This window comes from Triticum urartu, chromosome 7A (assembly GCF_056163025.1).
Source record: "Triticum urartu cultivar PI428250 chromosome 7A, HENAU_Tu73, whole genome shotgun sequence".
Lineage (NCBI taxonomy): Eukaryota > Viridiplantae > Streptophyta > Magnoliopsida > Poales > Poaceae > Triticum > Triticum urartu.
The window spans coordinates 213191272-213212602 of NC_141879.1; the positions used below are offsets into that span (position 1 = coordinate 213191272).

Here is a 21331-nt window from a genome sequence, read left to right on the forward strand (position 1 = left end):
GACCTGGTGGGAAGGCATGGATCCGGAGGAGTCTTCTGGCCGACGTGGCGGCCACATCGATGTCGAGACCTTTTGGTGTCGACCCCCTGCCGGGAGGCTTTGGTGAGGATCTTCCCCTGTCCCCCCCCCCCTTAGCGTGGGTGAAAGCCTTTGGTCCCCTGCTTTGAACGGCGATGGCATCATGGTGTCGTGCTCCTTCCAGAAGGCGCCCCCCGGGATCTATTAGAGGTGGGGGAATAGTGGTGGCGTTGTCGACCTGTTCTCATCTCTGGCAACTTGTTGCTTGACTTCGGTTGGTGCTTGGTGTTGGCCCTTTTGGCCTGCCCCATGGATTGTTCCTTCGATAAGCAACTCTCGACCGACGTGGTGCCTTTCTGATGCCGACGACGGTGCCAATGTGGTTGGTTACTCATTGCTTGTGGGTTCGTTTATGCTATTCTCCTTTGATAGCTTGGGCACCGTGGCTCTGGGTTCTAGGGATCCACTTTGCCGCCCGGTGCGGCACCCATCGAGCCTGGGTGAAGTGTAGTGGCCCTTTACGGAGGTGGAAACAGACCATGTTTGGTCCCTGCATGCAGATAGCGACACGATGCAAGCGCGAGGTGCTCCCTTCTCATGGTCCTGTTGGGTTGCCAGTGTTGGCACGGCGGTGGTCGGTTGAGTCTGTTCTGTTTTGTACCTTGTATCGTTTACTTCCGTTTCGCTTTTATTTTCGTTGTATTGTATTCCTCTTGTAATCCTGGCTGGTTGATGGCTTTGTTATTTCAATGTTGGAAAAGGTTGGGCTCGACCTTCGCCTTTTCTCTAAAAAAAAGCTCTACATTACCACCCAGCTACAAATTGTCATATGTTTTCTCCAAGCTCGCCACATTGCCATACACATACCCATCATCCCTAACTTAGAATGACTTGCAACATTCGTCATCAATTCCATCCTCGAAGTTTTGACAAATTCAACAATTTTCCCATACAATTTTGCAATGATATACATAAAAGATCACAAAGTCCTCTGATTTTTTTCCTTTCCCCTTTTAGCATTGCATGAGAGGTGATAGTTGCACTCATACAAACCCTCCTACCTCAGGATTAAAATCACATGTACAAAGAAAAATAGCCTAACAACTTCTATTATCCTAATAACTTTTTCCTCTATCATTGATCCTCTAACATAGCCAAATATCACTAATCTCCCCAAGGTTGAAGATGCAGTCAACTGCGGCATCCGTGGATGCATCTCTTTCCTGTAAGAGTTGGTACATCAATATGCCAAGAAAAAACATCCCTTGATAACACAAACATCTTTAGTTTCATAAGAACAAACGTCCAGTATTCATCAACAGGTAAGAAGATTCAAACAACAGGAATTTTGGAGCAAATCAGTAAATAAGTATTTGATGTGTGATAGCAATACCTGGAAAGTACGAAAGCTACAATAGTCTGTCAAACAAACCAAAGGAATAGTAAATTGGCAATATTCATTTGATGGTAGCAACTGACCGATTATTACATCATTCCAGAGAACAAGCAGAAATAGATATGCTCCAAGCAAAAATGGGAGGTTCTGAAGGAGAAAAAAAAGGATAAACCTACTGGTTTCCATCACCATGAACTGAAGTCGCTGAAAATCCATTCATACAAAACCAGTTCTCCAGTGAGTCGGCACCCCTTTTGGTCTCCACTCTCCACTAAGACAAGTATGAGAGCTTGCTGCAGCAAAGGACGGCAGAAAAATGATCACTTGGAATAAAGATCTGCTTTCTCTACTTGGAGCACCTCCAGAGTACTTCCACAACTAATCTTAAGAGAAACTAAAGAACAACAAAACGTCAGAGTAAGTGATTGAATAATAAAAATAACGGACAATCAAAATATTACCTCCCTTGATCTGAACTGTCTCTTTGCACATGGAGCAGATCCATCAAGTGACTTCTTTTATCAGCCTCCTGTACAAACTCAACTCTCTGGGCAATCAACTCAGTACTGACCTGACCCTTCCAATAGCCAGGAATATGTAGTTCTCCGGGAAGTCAAATGACATGATCTGTGTTCATAGAGTAACCTCAGTGTCATTAAGATGCAAACTGAAAACTTTTACATAACAAAAAAATTAGAAAACATCCTACATGACAAAGATATTCAGCATAGCACAACAAACTCAATTAGAAAACTCAAATAAGTCAGCACCAGGACACAACCTTGAGTTAATGTAAGGATGGTAGAAAATTTGTGGCCCATAGAATAATGCGGCAGAACACTTCTACTAAAGCAAAAAAAATGCAGAGTAGAATTATCAGAAGTCTACCTAATGACATGATATTTATTGTTGCCGTTGCACACACAGTGGATCTTGTTCTTCCACCTACAGTTAGACAAACAAATACATGCTTGCGAAGATTGCGGAATACTTGTTATGTGGGCACGCTACATTATAGCAGGGATCAATAATTTAAAAATCATAATGCAGGTGATATTGGCACAGTTTATCAAAAAAAATTAATGTGCAAATTAGCAAACGCCTTCTGTCCATAGTACCATCAAGAGGTGAAAAACAAGTGAAATGTAGCATCATGGAACCACTGAATCAACAAGGATAGTTAGAATGCACACATATTGGAGATGAGAACTCAATTAACCTTTTATCTGGCACAAGCTTCACATCAGATCAGCTTCATGGAGAAACTTACTTGTCAACTTCCATCTCCGCACGACAACTTCCATCGACGATAGTGCTGACTTGCTTGATTACTTGTCAAATTCTCCTTTAATAGTAGAGATAAGTAATGGTGTAGTAGCATGTATTAAATCTAATTTTGAGGCGTTGAATACCAGATTAAATTCAATAATTCATATGATAGTAAAAAAATCATACGTATCTTTCACACTCAATATTTACTTGTCTTCTCCTTTATAACATATTGTATATCTACTTCTCACATTAATATGCTCGATACCCATGTTTCTTTAATCGCCAATCCCAAGTCACTACATGACCATCAGGTTATGTAGGTGCTAAACATTACAACTGATAAGCTTCTTGTAAGCAAAAATGGTTTAAAAGTCAACCTGCACACACTTTATATTGGCTTAAATTTAAAAAAAGTTGTGTTTTTGATCCCAAAAATTTGAACATTGCAAATTTTAGGTGAACTCTGAAATGATAGTATCTACTGGAAGCAGTGAGAATGCAGCACACAATTACATATAAAGGTAGTTGGCAGATGATCTTAACTCGCAACAACTGATATATGTGCACGTGTGTGGCATGCACACACAGTTAGCTAGCTTCTTGCTAATGGTCAACAACTTACAACCAAACGAAGATGGTGGACGGTGATAACCAATAATAGTTAGCAAATTACAGGTTAATTCAAGAATTAACTAATTAATTAATAGATATTAGCTCGCAAACCAGTAACAAGCATATATGTGTAACATGAAAGCCCATCTAGCTAGATTCTTGCTCATGGTCAAGGACTAATAATTAAACTAAGACGTACTTACATATCAAGCTTGCATCCAACTGTACTTAGTCCCAGGTTAGAATAATCAAAAGACATGTGAGTGTTTCAAAAAGAGGAATATTCTAATTCCGAACAAATTGATACCACTCTTTTAGAAAAAGAGAAGATTTGTTTCAAGCACACATGATGCCCGCGGTAGTGCTTCTTGGCGTTGTATTTAATTATAGAACCTTAAATTGGATTTCTATTAACTATGCGAGGACAGGGTAAGGTAGCGACCAACCTTGATTGCTGAAAATTATGCATCAAGAAGGGAGCAATTAGACGTCAAACTTGAAAATAAGTGTCATTCGTAACTTGTAATGGGGCAAAGAAGCATCTCAGTAAAAGTTTTGACCTTGCAATTAAATGCACATATCAATCATGTATGAACTGAACCTTTCAAATTCCTTAACTGAATGTCCAGATCGGTGAAATGCAGTTCCTCTAAAAAAAATTGAATGAGAGTGATTGTAGGTACAATAGTATGACCAGAAGTATGGTTGATGAAACTACAGGTTACTGTCCAGAATCATATTCTTGGGCTCTGCATTGCCATGTGCATACCAAGGTGCCTGAAACCCCAAAGTGATTATCTCCCAAATAATTACTAAACCAAACAGGAAGATGACGAAGGATTCCAATAGCTAAATTAACATACAAGTATTAATAGCAACACTTCAGCATGAGAAATAGAAGATTAAAAAGAGGAGGCATAATATGTGGTATCATTTACCTTAGACTGAAGCTTGGTTAAAAAGAGTGCAGTCACCGATTAAGCTTCGTTCCTCATAGCAGCTAGAAATCATTTCATCCAAATTGTGGCACATCACACTTTTTTTACATCATTCCACTACGGCGCTGCTTCAAAGAATTATTGTGTCTGGACCACAACGCCAACGGAACCCATCCTGCCCAACAACTGTGAGATGAAGTGAGCAGTTAAAGTAAAGATAAATCATGGAATGAGAGTATATACCGACAATCGTACTCTGTAGTGAGCAGTTAAAGTAAAGATAAACAGGCAGCAAACGACACATCAAGATCAAGAGAATAATAATTAGATCATATCACGATGAGGAGAGCATGTGCCACTACCTTGTCAGGTTATATGTCAATGATGGAACTGATTACTCATCGGCGTCGGAGCGTCAATGGCCAGCATGTCTCCAGAGCCAGTGAAGGCCGCTGGTGTAGTAGGAGAGGAGGTCACTCCTGGTCTGCTTGGCTATAAGGCGGTGAAGCAAGAGGAAATACACGTTGCCCCTGCGGCGGAGGTGGGGTCCATGTGGCCTCCAGCCACGACACCTGTGACGACACACAAAACAATCAAGAAGAGGAATAACTACCAGCCTTGATAGGAAAAGGACACGAAGGATCAGGAAAACCGAGCGAGTTATTGCAAAATAGAGGAGGACGGAACATATTGGTTTCTTGACTGGACTATCAAATATCGCAGAGGCATTTTCCTGTGTGAGGGTGGTGATCAGTGTTAGTGTGTTAACCGATATGACTTCGGCAATGCTAGATGCTCTGAACTCATTGTCAGCACAAAGCACGGTACATTTATAATGAATTCATAGGTCAAATAATTCTAACTTTCTGTATTAGCGCATCTGGCCGAAATCAATTAGTGAATCTATGTTGTTTCACGTGAGTGTACGGGAAGAAGTAATCAGCAAGAAGGCGTGCTATCTGGCCGTGCAAACAAAGATAAGAAAATTACTTAGCTTGATCAATCTGCAGCTTGCCGATTCCTTTCCGGCCGGATGGGCATGTCTGGCTGCTGCGCAATACACTACAAAGCAAGCAAGCTGGATCGAATCAGGTTTTCAGTGAATCACAGGGGGAGACATGGGGCAGTGGAAGGTGAGGACTGCAACATTGATACCTTTAGCAAGGAAACAGCCTGCCGGTGCCGCCATCGACAACTCCGGCCACTGCCGGAGTTCAGCTTTCACCGGCAACCTTAACCATCCAACCAGTGGAACCGAGTAGCCCACCTCGCCAACCCTCACCGTGTAAGACCAGCGCGCCTACAGCCCCTCCAACCACCGACCATCTCCTTCCGGTCGCCTGGACACCGTAGCAGTAGATCGAGCCAGAGAAACGGCCACTTCACGCTGCCATGCCCAGATCCGCGCCAGCCCTCACGTGCAGCCGCACGCCCCGCACAGCCGCGCCAAGGAGCACGTCCAAGAACGCCCGCCCTCTGGAGGCCAGCAGCGCCATCAGCAGGGACGCCCGCCTCCACAGACAGCCAGATCTGGCCGGCCCGCCTGCCCACTCGAGCAGCAGGGCGCCGCTAGACCAACGGCCGAGGCCGCATCAACTCTGGCGCCCTGCGCCGCACGCCGGCGACGCGCCCGCGAGCCTCCTTGCGGCCCGGAGCACGGGCGCTCCGGCCCACGCCCTCCAGATCGACGCCCTGCTCCACGGCGCCCTCCACCACACAGCCACAGCGCCACGCCCTCCCGCACGCTGCGACGAGCTCGCCTGCACGGGATACGCCGCACCTCTACGCGCAGACACCGCGCAGTCCATCCTCCGGGCCGCTCAGGCAGCCATGGCCTACGAAAACGGACGAAGGGCCCCACCGTCGCCTTCCTTAGAGGTGACGCGGGCTTCGTCGGCCGCTCCTCCGGCGACGGCGAGACGAAGGGCAGGGAGATAGGGTGGTGGAGCGCGTGATCTAGGGTTTCCCCTGTGCCGTCAGGCAGGGCGATGGCGGAGCGGGAGATGGGGCGGCGGCGGTGGAGCGGGAGACGAGGGAAGAGAGAGGTCGCAGCGGGAGGGGGTGGATCGAGAGGAGGGGCGGCGGGTTTTTTTTACCTGGGAGGTGAGATGTGGGGGGCGGGCGGCGCCAGGAGCCGGGGAGGAGGTCGGGGGCTGGCGGCGTCGGAAGGAGGCGAAGGGATCTGGAGGGCGGCGGCCAAAGGACGAAGGGCGGCGGTGGGCGAACGAGGGCAGAGAGTCGGGCGACTGTTTCTCGCTCGAGGGCACGAATCCACGATACCTCGGTCGTACGTGCGGGAGTTTGGTCAGTGATTTTTTTCGTTGGTTAATCTTCGCCGGTTTGTTTTCATCGGTTTGTTTTCGTTCGTGACAGATGGGTTCTACGGGAGGTTAGGCGCGTGGGGGATTTGGCTGGGGTTTTTTTCTTGGTTTTTCGCGGCTGAGCGGGAGGTGGAAGAAAGTATCAAAAAAGTACCAAAAAAGACCGGGTGAGGTGAGACGAAAATAAAATCCGGAACGCGGACTACCAACTGAGACATTAGGAGTAGAGATACCCCTTTTCCTGACCTCCCTCTCATCTCAAAATTTGACTCAAAATACAAAAGGGGCTAATAAACCAAGACCGCGGAAGTAGAACATCAAGAAAATTCTATAGGTTTTAATCCTACTCCCTCCTTTCTGAATTACTCGTCACCAAGTATGGATGTATCCTACATCCATACTTGCAACAAGTAATTCGGAACGAAAGGAGTACAAACGAAGCAAGCTCTATAGAAAAAACTATCCTAAGAAATGAATCCTCCAAAAAATTCTTTTAATCCAAAGAGTCCCTAACACATTGCATGATTCACACGACCAAGACAAGCTAATACCGTACAAGTTGGTGGATTAATTCAAGCCCTGCTTTTCTGAATCCATTGATATGGTTCGAAGGTACCACTTTCCAAATCAATCTATTCAATACGTTTGATCTGCAAAACTTCCCACAATGTACAGTAGCACCATGCTTACAGATTCTTCAAACTTGTACTCCCTCCGTAAACTAATATAAGAGCGTTTAGATCACTAAAGTAGTGATCTAAACACTCTTATATTAGTTTATAGAGGGAGTACTAGAAAGTACACAAATTCAATAAGGAATATATGACATTTCTAAATCCTAATGTGGCTAGCTGTGCACATACCAGACATGGACACTACTTCATTTCCAACAGATCAATATGCAAGAATGAATTGTACTCCCTCCGTCGTAAAATAAGTGTCGCTGATTTAGTACAACTTTGTACTGAATCAGCGACATTTATTTTGGGACGGAGAGAGTGTTAGATAAGTGGAAACAAATTTGTACAAATGAATGTGAATAATTTCAACAAAGAGACTATGAACAATAATGTACACATATGTGCAAGTGTCGTCTCTTCCCCCAGGGCCTAGTTTGTGGCTCGGATGGAAGTTACAGGCTCTGTACAACCCGGTATCACAAAACTGGCAAAGCCGCCAAGCGGCTTGCATTTGCGAAGGTAATATCTGAACAGAGCATCAACTGTTCGGCAGAAGTAACTACATGTACGTCTTTCAAAGTGAAGCCATGAACCACAGGTAAGATATATCCATTCCCCAGGTGCGAGTTCAGATACGGCATGCATACCGTGTTCAAGAAAACCCGTATCACTCCCTGAAAATGAAACAACCGTGATGATTTAATATACAAATCATAGATGTAGAAAAAGCCTGCACTTGCAATGGTGTTCTGCACATGCCTATCCGTTGCTATATAGGAAATAAAATGTGAGCAGTAGGCAGCCAGAAGTCAACTAACAGAATAATTCGAATCACCTTAATAATGATAATAAATAAATAAAATAAATGTGCATAAAGACAGTGGAATACCTGAATCAAAGACATATGGAAGTTTCCGATTTTACTCCACTTCAAGGATAAAGAGAAATTATCTAAGCCAACGGTACCATATACTTTATTCCCTGATGCCTCCACAACACCTGACGCGCTAACAATCTGCAAGGAAACAAATCATTCCAGCTGTTAGAACCCTACTTGGAAATATTAATATATGGTTTGAAATTTCAAAATAGTGATGCTGAAGTTAAGAGAAGTTAGTGCAACCAGTGATGGTAAACACATCTGAAATTTCTTCGCTCCCATCTTGGAGCAATGGAGCAACAAAAGCACATCATAAAAGTTCAGAATTTGAGATTTCTTACTACAGAGATGCATGCAACTGGTACCGTCTCTGTGCCATGTAAAACATCAATTATCATGTCTGCATTAATGGTAGCACCAATCTTTTCAGATGTAATCCTCATCAGTGGGGATGAGGCCATTGAAATGTTCAGGACCATGTCATCATTTGGATAGTTCCAATATAAGCGAGGAATGATAAATTTCCAGCCTGCTGTATTCAGTAGAGATTGATCAGGAACTTTGTCTACAACCCAATGCATGGAACCAGCCTGAAAGGGGAAAAGGGATAATGTAAAACCCACAAGGTGGAACATTCTTGACGTATTAATAAAAATGTTTAATTACCTTGAAGTAAACCTCTAATGCCGAGTTGAATACATCTTCATCGAGTGAAAGCAAAAGCATATTTGATGCTCCACCACAAGATAATGAAAGCTGGGGATGCTTCTGCAAATTGCTAGTCTTAGCAACTGCAGAAGCGAACAATCCATTGATATCAAACTCAATCGTGGAATTCCCGTATAGTGGATCATTGACAAAAGTCATGTTCAGAGCAGTGACATTGTCCAGACTAACACTCCTAGGAAGACCTTGAAGCAACGAATCCAGTTTTGATGTGCTGTCAATAATATTTTCCGGTATTACCTTTTCAACCGCAGCTCTAATATGGTCTTCAAAAGCATTTATAAACCTTAAAAAAGAAGGCCAAGGAGGAAACATAATTAAACTAGGAGAACTTTGCCTTTGACGTGCTTGATTATATTTATAAAAAAAGAAAACATCAAATAAAATGATCAGATATGTTCGTATTTATAAAGGAGGCTGACCAAACCTGTGAATGACATTTTGTTATGACCGGCCGGACCTACGGCCGTAGGAGGCCCACCGGGCAAGCTTAGCCCGCAAGTTATCTTAGTTTTTATTTCTCGTCGTGGTTATATATACAAGTTGTAAGACTATTTTGAGATTTAAGCAATAAGACTATTTCTATTGCCCGGCTCCCAGAGGAGCCGGAAACCCCAAACCCTAGCCACCTCCTGTCTTCGCCGCCACCGCACCGCGCAAGGACGGCACCACGCCGCCGGCCGCCGCGCTCCAGCCCTCGCCCGCCTCCCTCGTTCCCCTACAACCTACGTCCGAGACCGGGAAGAACCCTAGCTCCTATCACCTTGGTATCAGCTAGCTTTGTTTCGACCATGTCATCACCACCACCACCGCCGCCGTGCCATCGCCGATCGCCACGGCCCCGCTGGGCCTTCCCTCGGCGCCGATGGATTCCACCGCCGGCGCGTCGACCGGCCAGTCGCCCCCCCTCCCCCCCCGCCACGGATCCGCCGCAATCACCATCTACCATGCCGACCCTCTACTCCCCGGAGGCCATGGCCGGTGTCCTCAACGACCTGGTCGTCGCGGTCCAGGGAATCCGACTCTACCTGGCCAGCCCGTACGGGCCGCCACCGCCTCTGCCGCCGGCCGTTCCCTCCGGACCGCCGGCCCTGCCCTGGTACTCGGTCCCCGCGGCAATCGCCGAGGGCTACCCGGCGCTCCAGCCGCCGGCCGCGCCAGCTGCTTCCTGGCCACAGTGGCCTGCGCCGGCGCTCGCGGCACCACCCACGCCTCCCGCGCCCGCCCCAGCCCCGCAGTGGCCGTCCTGGCCCGCGCCATCCGCGCCTGCTGCGCCGGTCCAGATTCCACCGCCGCCGCCCAACTCCGGCCTAGGCCAGTCCACACCGGGAGGTCTCCCGATCCAGCAGGTCCGGTTCCCACCGTCACCATCTCCGATTCCGGCCTGGATCACCGGGACGTCGCCACCGCCAGTTTACACGGAGGCCGGGGACCCGTCGGTGCCCACGCTGCAGCTCGGGGCCTCGTCTGGCTCCACGGGGCCTACGCCGGCCTCCCCACCATTGACCGGGCACCGTCCTCAGCTCTCCGCATCGCCGAGCCGATGGGCCCTGGCGCGACGACTCAGACGCCGCCCCTGTTCACCAAGATCGACTACACCACCTATGACGGCTCGGAGGACCCGCTTAACTGGCTCAACCAGTGTGACCAGTTTTTCCGTGGGCAGCGCACGCCCGCGTCGGAGCGCACTTGGCTGGCTTCCTACCACCTCCGCGGTGCAGCCCAGACGTGGTACTACGCCCTCGAGCAAGACAAGGGCGGCATGCCCCCATGGGAGCGCTTTCGCGAGTTATGCCTCCTTCATTTCGGGCCGCCAATGCACGGGAGCCGCCTGGCCGAGTTGGGCCGCCTACCCTTCACCTCCACGGTGCAGGACTTCGCCGACCGCTTCCAGGCCTTGGCGTGTCACGCGCCGGGTGTGACGGCCCTACAGCGGGCGGAACTCTTTGTCGGCGGCCTTCCCGACCACATCCGCGTGGACGTCGAGCTGAAGGGGCCCCAAGACCTCCAGACGGCCATGTACTATGCTCGGGCATTCGAGCGTCGCGCCCAGGCCTTGACGCCGGCGCCCTCGTCTCGTGGGGGCCGGCACCCTCCCCACCCACCCCCGCCAGCACCCACGCCTTCGATCGCATCACCGGCAGCCACCCCGGCCGCGACGCGCCCTTTCCGGCGCCTCTCTCAGGCGGAGCAGCTCGAGCGCCGGCGCTTGGGGCTTTGCTTTAACCGTGATGCGCCCTATGCCCCGGGCCATGTCTGCCCGCGCCTCTTCTACTTGGAGACGACCGACGAGACCGAGGATGACACACCCGGTGATGGACTCGGCGACCCAGCCGCCACAGAGCCAGCGCCTGCACCCGCGCCCGCTCCGGCGACGGCCCTCGTCGTCTCGCACCACGCGCTGGCCGGCATCCGTGATGAACGGATGATGCTTTTACCGCTCACGATCCAGGGCGAGCGTCTGGTGGCCCTCTTGGACACAGGTTCCACGCATAACTTCTTGCCTGAGGCCACCATGCGGCGCCTAGCGCTACAGCCGACAGGCGGGGAGCAGCTGCAGGTCACCGTCGCTAATGGCGACCGCCTCCGCTGCCATGGGCTAGCACAAGACGTGCCCATCATTATCGGCGACGAGCACTTCACCATCACATGCGCCGACATTGACTTGGGCTGCTTCGACTTCATCCTCGGCGTCGACTTCTTGCGGACTCTCGGTCCCATCCTTTGGGACTTCGACGCCCTGACGATGACCTTCTGGCGTCTCGGCCGCCGCGTCCGGTGGGAGGGCATTAGAGGCACCTCGGCGACGCCCCCACTCTAGCTGGCCGCGGCCACCACCGAGGCCGAGCATCCGCTGTTGGACCACCTCCTGCAGCAGCACCATGATCTCTTTGAGGAGCCGCAGGGCCTTCCACCAGCCCGGGTCTACGACCACCGTATTCACCTCCTGCCGGGCTCAGCACCGGTGGCAGTACGGCCCTACCGGTACCCTCAGCTGCAGAAGGACGAGTTGGAGCGGTAGTGTGCCCTCATGCTTGCCGCGAGCATTATCCAGATCTCCACGTCGCCATTCACGGCGCCGGTCCTCCTCATTCGCAAATCGGACGGCACGTGGCGTTTCTGCATCGACTACCGCGCTCTTAATGCTCTCACACTTAAGGACAAGTTTCCTATCCCGGTGGTCGATGAGCTCCTGGATGAACTGCATGGGGCGCGCTTCTTCACCAAGCTGGATCTTCGGTCAGGGTACCATCGGGTGCGCATGCACCCAGACAACATCGCCAAGACGGCGTTTCGGACTCATCACAGCCACTTCGAGTTCTTGGTGATGCCTTTTGGCCTCTCCAACGCCCCGGCGACCTTCCAGGCCCTGATGAACAATGTCCTCCAGCCCTACTTACGTCGGTTTGTGCTCGTTTTCTTTGATGACATTCTTATCTACAACGCCTCTTGGGCAGAGCACCTCCAGCATGTGGCCATCGTCTTCAACGAGCTTCGGGCGCGCCATCATCTTAAGCGCTCGAAGTGCTCGTTCGGGACGCCTTCTGTCGCTTACCTCGGCCACGTCATCTCGGCCGAGGGGGTGGCCATGGACGCCGATAAGGTGGCGGCCGTCGCTGCCTGGCCGATTCCGCAGTCTCCGCGGATTTCTGGGCCTCGCAGGGTACTACCGAAAATTCATCCGGGAGTTTGGCTTCATCGCGGCCCCGCTCACGCGCCTTCTCCGTCGCGACGCCTTTTCTTGGGATGAGGCCACCACGGCGTTCGAGGCCCTCAAGGGGGCCCTCGCGACGGGTCCCGTCCTGTAGATGCCTGATTTCGACCTACCGTTCACCGTCGACTGCGACGCCTCCGGTGCGGGGTTCGGTGCGGTCCTTCATCAGGGCGATGGACCCCTCGCCTTCTTCAGCCGGCCCTTTGCCGCTCGCCATCTAAAGCTGGCGGCCTATGAGCGCGAGCTCATTGGCTTGGTACAGGCGGTGCGTCACTGGCGGCCCTATCTTTGGGGTCGCTCCTTCCGGATCCGTACGGACCACTACAGCCTCAAGTTCATGCTAGATCAGAGGCTCTCGACCGTGCCGCAGCACCAGTGGATCATTAAACTCTTTGGGTTTGACTTCACTGTCGAGTACCGTCCGGGTCACCTTAACACCGTCGCCGACGCCCTGTCTCGGTGTGACGCCAACACTACCGACGGTGCGGCTGAGGGGGCGGCCTGCTGCATCATCACCGGGCCCTCCTTCGCCTTCTTCACCGACATCCGACGGGTGACAGCAGCAGCGGCTGACGCGCTCCTCCTTCAGCAGCAGCTGGCTGCGGGGGAGCTGGATGAGCCATGGCGCCTCGCTGATGGCCTGCTCCTCCATGGGCGCCGGGTTTTTGTTCCGTCGCATGACGATCTCCGTCATCAGGTGCTGCGCCTCGCCCACTTGGTAGGCCATGAGGGTGTGCAGAAGACACTCCATCGTCTCCGCGCCGACTTCTACATTCCAGGTCATCGTGCCCTGGTCCGTGACTGGGTACGGTCTTGTGTGACGTGCCAACGCAACAAGACGAAGACTCTTCGACCGGTTGGCTTGCTCCAGCCTTTGGAGGTGCCGTCCCAGGTCTGGGCGGACATTTCCATGGACTTCATCGAGGGCCTCCCCAAGGTGGGCGGCAAGTCCGTCATTCTCACGGTGGTCGATCGCTTCTCCAAGTATGGCCACTTCATCGCGCTCGGTCATCCTTACACGGCGGCGTCTGTCGCTCGGGCCTTTTTCGACGGTATTGTCCGTCTCCACGGGTTCCCATCTTCGATCGTCAGTGATCGGGACCCCGTGTTCACGGGACACATGTGGCGCGACCTTTTCCGGCTGGCAGGCGTTAAGCTCCGCCTGAGCACAGCCTTCCACCCTCAGACGGACGGCCAATCCGAGGTCGTTAACAAGGTGATTGCCATGTATTTGCGTTGTGTTACAGGTGATCGCCCTCGCGCATGGGTGGACTGGCTATCGTGGGCGGAGTACTGCTACAACACCTCTTATCACTCCGCCCTCCGTGCTATGCCTTTTGAGGTGGTTTATGGCCGGCCGCCCCCGCCGATTCTTCCTGTTGATCCGGCCCTGGCACGGACCAAGGCGGCCGGTGCTCTTCTGGGCAACCGTGACGAGATGCTGGCAGAAGTCCGGCAACGCCTCCTTCAGGCCTAGCAGTTGGCCACACACTACTACGACGACAACCATCGCGAGGCGGAGTTCGCGGTGGGGATTGGGTGTGGCTGCGTCTACTTCATCGCTGTACGCAGTCCCTGGACCCCCGCGCGAAGAGGAAGTTGGGTCCTCGCTATGTCGGTCCCTTTGCTATCCTGGAACGCATTGGGAAAGTGGCTTACCGTCTTCAGCTTCCGGCAGGTGCGCGGATCCATGATGTCTTCCATGTGGGTTTGCTCAAACCCTTCCGTGGAGAGCCACCCACGGTTCCTCCCGCACTGCCGCCGGTCACCGACGGGCGTCTACTTCCTGAGTCGGAGAAGGCATTGAAGGCGCAGCTGCGTCGCGGCTCCTGGTACGTGTTGAATCAGTGGGCTGGACTTTCAGAGGAGGACGCTACTTGGGAGCAGCGCGAGGAGTTCCGCCAACACTACCCCGACTTTCAGCTCGAGGACGAGCTGTTTGCGCAGGCGGGGAGAGATGTTATGACCGGCCGGACCTACGGCCGTAGGAGGCCCACCGGGCAAGCTTAGCCCGCAAGTTATCTTAGTTTTTATTTCATGTCATGGTTATATATACAAGTTGTAAGACTATTTTGAGATTTAAGCAATAAGACACCCTAGCCGCCTCCTGTCTTCGCCGCCGCCGCACCACGCAAGGACGGCGCCACGCGCCGGCCGCCGCGCTCCAGCCCTCGCCCGCCTCCCTCGTTCCCCTACAACCTACGTCCAAGACCGGGAAGAACCCTAGCTCCTATCACATTTCATTTGTTTTATAGTCACAAAAGATGTACAAAACTTGAACTAAATCATGGCTCACTTAAAATATCACGTATGTTTGTCTTAGTCTCACAAAATTATGCACTTTTTGCACCACGGGACATCATTTCATAAACTCTAAATCCTCAAGTACTACCACTTGTATTTTATTTTTTAGCATTTATTTTTAAAGTGATACACAAGGAGAACATACCCTTGATAAAACCAAGATGCTCCACCATCCAGAGATATCACCAGGTCCTTCACAGAACAACCACATTGCGTGGCGTTCAGAGCCAAACTTCCATTGTAATTCTTGATTTCCATGGTTATCCCAACTTCCATTCCTTGAACCTTACACACGTGGAAAATTCATGAGTTGCTTCTTCTCATTAGCTGAACAGATAAACAACAACTAAAGATAGAATAGAAAGTAACCTTAGAATCTTAGTTGACTAGGAAGCTCCTAGTTTACATGATGCAATAATAGGATATCATCATAATTCATAAGTCATATAGAGAGCATATCTTGAATATAATATGAAGCATTACCTATCATTTGACTAGTTATTTCAGATTTTAAGACCATGATGTTGATGATAGTTATTAGACTTATTCCTCAAGCATAACTTTAACTGTCGAGAAAAATCAGTAAAGGGACAATGATGTGTAGTGTTTCGCCACACTCAATGATTTGATTTTCAGATGTTTATGATCAAGTTTTTATTGTTTCCAAAAGATAACATAGACTTCACAATATTCTTCAAGCAATTAAAGAAAAACGAATGGTATGTAACAACCAGAAACAAAACAGAGCCAGTAGGATAGTACTGGTCTCCAGCTTGTAATTGCTGTATCAATGAGTATCCTCACCCTTAAAGTACAATTCTTACACTATACCCCTGCTGTCCATTCTTTGAGCCATCAAATTGAAGAGATTGTCAGGAACTAACTCACACTTCAATACACTAGACAGTTAGGTAAACTCAAACTCATAAGGCATACAAAAGTACTACTAAAGGTCGCGGTTCTTAAGCACGGAACTCGCACAATTCACATAACCACCGTTAGAAGTTAGAAATATCCAAGCCCGGGCGCTTATGTTCTGGTGTCAAACTAGTGCTAGCATACAAATTCAATGATGCCGTCAAAATAAATCAACCAGAGTTCACACCGAATTTCACGACAATGGCAAACCAAATCTAGCACATTCGACACCAAATCCCGCCCCCTTCTGGCCCGCAATAGCCAAAGGAAATTAGTCGATTACCAGGATCGAAGCGGTGCCTCTGTCGGAGATCTCCACGGGGAAGTACCAGGAGTAGTAGGAGTAGCTCCAGGCCATGCTGATGTTGGCGGTAATGCCGGAGGCGACGACGACGAGGGCCGAGTCGCCGAGGCGGACGACGGAGTCATCCCCCACGTCGAGGTGGAAGAGCGTGATGTTGGAGACGGCGGCGCGGATGCCGCCGAGGAAGGGCACGCGGAAGGCCTTCTCCGCCCCGGGGAGGCGGAGCGGGGTGAGCGACCGCACCGCCTCGCCGATCAGCACGTCCTTGGCGAAGGCCAGGCCTGTGTCGCCGATCACCGCGGAGAGGTGCGCCTCGTCGCCGGTGGCCGCGGCGGAGGCGAAGAGGGGCAGGAGGAGGAGGAGGAGTAAAGGGAGGAGGTGGTGATGGGCCATGGCGGGTGGGCGAGGGGGAGGAGGCGGGCGGCGGAAGGAAGAAGAGGAAGGAAGGAAGGCAGGTAGCAGCGGCAGTCTGGTGTACTCTGAGTCATCATCGATTCGCGGAGTTCCAAATCAAATCAATAAGGACTAGGAAAAAAAAACATGCTTCCTGCAGTTATTAAAACAGAATAAAGAACACATTTATCTGCATCACACGGTAAATATAAGTTTCTAAAATTACGTGCGTGCCATAGCTGTAAAGAAAACAAAAATAATGAGGTTCTTTTGGCAAAAAACGCTATCCTTAAGCGGGCGGATGCACACACAACATCCGCCGCCTGCATAGCCGTTAGATTGATTTTGATCGAGCACTCGCGCTGACTACATGTCCCGTGCTGCCGTGCAGCTAGTTGTTTTTGTAACAAGCGTCTTGTTTCAGAAGTTTCCTGCAATAGAGATCTTGTTTTCAGAAAGAAAAAAAGGGTTTGGTGGTGAAGTTTTTCTTTTCATAATAAGGTCTAGTTTCAGAAAGTTTTTACAACAGAGGTCTTGTTTAAAAAAAAAAGAAAATTTATATTGTTTCAAAATATTTTCTCTTCTGCAACAGAGGTATTGTTTCAGAAACATAGCCCCGGTTGCAGAAAGCGCCGCGCGTTAGAGTGTACGAGTTTCAGAAACATAGCTTCGATTGCAGAAATCGCCAGAGGACTGCCTGGTGTGAGAGTTCGTTGTCGGCGTGCTGGAGTAGAGGTAGCTGCTCGGGGTTCTGGGTCGGAGGAGGCGCGACAACTCCAGCGGGCGGCGATGCTCCATGGTTAAGGCGCTCAAGCCATGGCGAGGTAGTGGTGCTATCTCGGTGGACCTTTGCAACAAGGTCCTTGTTGTAAAGCCATGAGCGTAACAAGCTAGTTGTTCAAGGGTCCCAATTGGCTGGGACGATAGATCGGACGGCTGTTTTGGGCGGCATTCGACGGTTGTCGAGGTGGCTGATTTTATCGGTTTATCACTTAACGGACGCGTAGCATTGCCAATTAATGATTTATTTTCCTTTAAACTATAGGAAAGTAATAACGTCTTACACTATGGGACGGAGGGGGTATCACTCTTAGGAAGAAAAAAAGAATTTATGAGTAAAAGCATAAAATATCAAACAAGTCCCCATAAAAGAAAAATCGAAGGAACAAAAACTATGATGAAATCCTTTTAAAAGGAAGACACCATAAAACCGTATGAGGAAGGTATATATATAGAGCCTAAAACATATAGACACAATTCACATTTGCAATCACATATTTGGAATAGGTCTTCCTAATTTCCCCTATTTTGCAAAGGTTATATAAAGGAATTTTAGAATTTAAACCTTTGCAGCTTGTAATTAGCAAGTCAATCCTAATTGTAATTATACACAAATGATTCTTTCTTCCCGATAAAGAAAGAAATACTCATAGGCGTTTAGAGTTTCTTGCCTCCTACTAGCGCTGTCGTCGATCTACCTCATCTCTTGTAGCCTTAGGGTCATCGAAACGCGGTGGATCTCGGTCCTTGCCGGCTGAAGGGCTCATGCTTGGATTTTAGGTGTTTTTTTTTGTCTGCTTAGGGTTTGTGTCCTGTTTAGGAAGGCGAGGCGACGACGACTCATTGGAGATGGAATAGGGGTTTTCTCCGCTTAGCCCCGTTCCGGTGGTGCGTCCGTGTCATCGGAGGGCGTGTGGAGGTGTGTCTTTGGTGGATTTCACAAGATTTCGGTTGGTGTTTGTCTTCGTTGGATTTGCGTGGATCTGGTCTTATTCGTCTATGTTCATGTGTCTATAGTTGGATCCTTCCGATCTACGATTCTCCATCAGCGACGATTTTTGTTCTGGTGCGCTGGTCCTTTAAGGTCTTAGCACGAAGACTCCGACTGTCTAGTATAACGAGGTTTGTCCGATTCCGCTGAGGGAGTGGTGACGACGGCGACACGAATTCGGCTCGCTCCAGTACTTATAGTTGTCCTTAGATGGTCTATGAATATGAATGTAATTATTGTTCGTGTTCTTTTATACTGCCACGATGTTTGTGAATAGATTTGAGTTTTTCAAAAAAGAAAAAAAGAATCATAGTTGCAATTGTAGAGATGAGAGTGCAAACAGTCTCCGGATGTGTTGTTGGCATTCTTCGCCCAAAAAAAATGAGTCTAACCACGATACAGGTCTTTGGGACATGGGTCCAGCGCACTCGCTAAGCCATATTAATTTTGAAACATGTTTAAAACAAACAATTCTATAACTTATTGTGACAAACATCATCAAGTGTTCTACTTATGTATGAAGTTTGACGAAGAAATGACTTCCGTGCTCTTTTGGGGAAAAGAACAAAATTGCAACTTCAAAAACCTTAAACAGTACTCTCTTTGTAAAGAAATATAACCGTGTGATCTAAACGTTCTTATATTTCTTTACGAAGAGAGTAATTTTTATATAGAACCGAATTCATTTTCTTTCGCGCAGAAGACCACTTCTTGGTGAAACTTTACATGTTAGTATAACACTGGACCATGTTCACACTGAAAAATGTTTCAAAATTATTTGACTTTTTTTGCTATTTTAAAATTATCTTTTAACATGGGTGCGCCTAGAAGGAGATTCCGTGGGGTATTTTCGAGTCTAACTAGTATTTCTTTAGGGCATCTCCAGCCGTTGGAGCCCCCCAGAACAATCGCCGGACCGAAAATAGCACGTCTTGGGGGGCAAAACGCTTCCGCCGGCGTTTCCATGAACCTGTGTTCCCAGTCGTTGGCGTCCTCAGAAGAATCGCTGGACACAAAGTGCTTGGGTGGGCCAGGAAAAAGAATGCGTGGAGGAGTAGAATTGGCCGTTGCCTCCACCGGCGCCCCAGAAGCCCTCCAGCGCATTGGGTCTGGGCTGGGTTTGCCGGCGCTAGTATGAGGTATTGGGTAGGTTGTTTTTGCCCCTTTTACGATGTCGGCGCATAGAAAGTGGCCCTAGGGTGGCACTTTGGGGGGGGGGGGGGGGGTGGTGGAGATGCTTTTAGGCACGCTCACAGCTGCCTGAGTGATCGTGCAAGCGTGCCGTGTCCTCCGGCTCCTTGCTGAAACTTGCACTCTTCTCCCTTCCACGCATGACAGATGCAAGTGATACTTGGAAGGCTGAACAAGGGATTGCCCAAGGTGTTCATGTCACGGAAGTTCCAACACATGGTGAACTGAAACAACCAATACTATCTCATACGAGTAGTAGTGTTAGTGTATTTTTTTAGATGTGTTTGTGTCTGTTATTGGCACCACATGCAAACACAGTTTCAACCTAGCCATACAAGTAAGAGCAGTGCTATGCAGACGACACTTGCCAGCTGAAATTTGCACGACGTGCCACATCGCACCATCCATGCGCAAGTCCGAACACTTGCCAGCCGGAATTTGCACGACGTGCCACATCGCACCATCCATGCGCAAGTCTGAACAGCAGCAGGTGGTTGGGTTATCTATGGTGCGTGTGTTGTTGAGCAAATGTCATCCATAAAGTACTTCCATGCGAGTAAATAACCCAGCACTCTGCCCCGTGAAGCATTTTCTTTCCTTCTCCTTCGTGCTAGAGCAAACTTTCCCTTTCAAGCCTCATTAATGAGTCCATGTATTGGCCTCCCCTCTGTCCGCCGCTCCGGCGATCGGTGGCAGGGAGGGAAATCTCGGTGCCTCAGCTCCGGCTAATAGTTTAGGTTAGGGTTTCTTAGTCTTCATAGATGTGGCGCTCGGTTGGATAGCGACGCTTCTTTTTCGGGTTTGTTTTTCGGACTTCGATCCTCCTCAAATCTGTCCATCTAGACGCAATCGATGGAGCTCCGACATAGTTTCCCGCCGTTTTCTTAGGACAACAAGGTTAGAGTTTCTCGTCATACGTGCCTGATGACGAGATTTGATGTTAGGTGCTTCAAGTCTATTCAAGGGTTTAATGGCGACGACTGTGGCTCCAAGGCGCCGGTCTTTAGTGGCACATGTGCGAAGACTTCTCAGTTGTCACCGAGAAGGTTAAGCCGGCTCCATTAGGAGAGCGGCGACATCGACGCGTTGACAGCTTGTTCTGACTGTGGCAGTGGTCATTCAGTTGTCTAGGAACACTGATGTAATTTTTATCATGTTTGAGATGTTTTGTACTTCTCCTAAACATATAATAGATTTAAATCCTTTTCAGAAAAAATAGATTTAACCTAGCCTTAGACGGTGGTACTTGCCTAGATATCCTATTCGCTTCTCCTCCCGGCAACTAGTCCAGTCGCAAGGGAAGCGACATGACGACAAGGAGGAACAAAGTGGCTAGTGCAGCGGTGTTGAAAGTGAAGGTTGTGAGCTATTCGGCAAAGGGACGGTTCTTTTATGGCCACGCCAGCGAGTGGGTGCCGGGAAAATGTGCTGGGGGTGCCAAAAACAATTGACACGTGATGATTGCTATTAATTGCCATCCTTCCCGGTGACATGGTCGTCCGCGTTACTGGCGAGCAGAGAAGATGACCACATGAAAGACTGCGAAGGGAGGTGAAGCTTTCCCCCGCACAAGCAGTTGATGGATGAAGCGTGCTTCAAGCAACACCGGAGTCTCCAAATACGAAGCCTCATGGGCTTGATATAAAGCGCACTCTATAAATTATGGCAAGATGAAGTCGGACGACACTGTTAGAGTGATTTTTTTTTTGTTTAACCTAAAATTACCATAATAATGATTATTAGGCCAACTTCACCGCGCGACCCCAAACGGACGTCTGTTTTGTTCGAATTCTGTCCGTTTGGGTAGGGCAACGGGGTCGTGTCCGGGCGTGTCCTGGGATGCGGTGGTCGTGCGTCCAGCGCGCGGCCGCATCCGTTTGCCTCATCCTGTC

The 21331-nt window shown here is 49.5% G+C and overlaps 1 protein-coding gene across 20 annotated transcripts; it reads right to left on the bottom strand.

Moving 5' to 3' along the window:
• Nucleotides 1–895: 895 nt before the first annotated feature.
• On the bottom strand, nt 896–16540 carry LOC125518759 (lipid-binding serum glycoprotein family protein). Of its 20 annotated transcripts, none has more exons than XM_048683635.2 (12): nt 16064–16539; nt 15008–15147; nt 8784–9129; nt 8459–8707; nt 8127–8252; nt 5392–7911; nt 4599–5298; nt 4237–4422; nt 2685–2759; nt 2303–2359; nt 1876–2041; nt 1441–1707 (listed from the first exon to the last, which is right to left on the bottom strand). In XM_048683635.2, the coding sequence occupies exons 1-6, from the start codon at nt 16475–16477 to the stop codon at nt 7714–7716; spliced, it is 1473 nt and encodes a 490-aa protein (XP_048539592.1). In that variant the 5' UTR covers nt 16478–16539; the 3' UTR covers nt 1441–1707; nt 1876–2041; nt 2303–2359; nt 2685–2759; nt 4237–4422; nt 4599–5298; nt 5392–7713. The 20 variants fall into 20 exon arrangements, with proteins under 20 accessions (XP_048539573.1, XP_087391768.1, XP_048539592.1 ...); XM_048683634.2 differs by having other exon boundaries at nt 2634–2759; XM_048683616.2 differs by adding an exon at nt 896–1241 and having other exon boundaries at nt 1591–1707; nt 2303–4422.
• Nucleotides 16541–21331: the final 4791 nt, after the last annotated feature.

Coding starts and splice junctions, on each gene's coding strand:
- LOC125518759 (XM_048683616.2), bottom strand. CDS start 16,477: ATGGCCCATCACCACCTCCTCCCTTTACTCCTCCTCCTCCTCCTGCCC. Junction 15,148..16,063: donor GAGGCACCGCTTCGATCCTG/GTAATCGACTAA, acceptor CACGTGTGTAAG/GTTCAAGGAATGGAAGTTGG. Junction 7,912..8,126: donor TCCATATGTCTTTGATTCAG/GTATTCCACTGT, acceptor TTTCATTTTCAG/GGAGTGATACGGGTTTTCTT.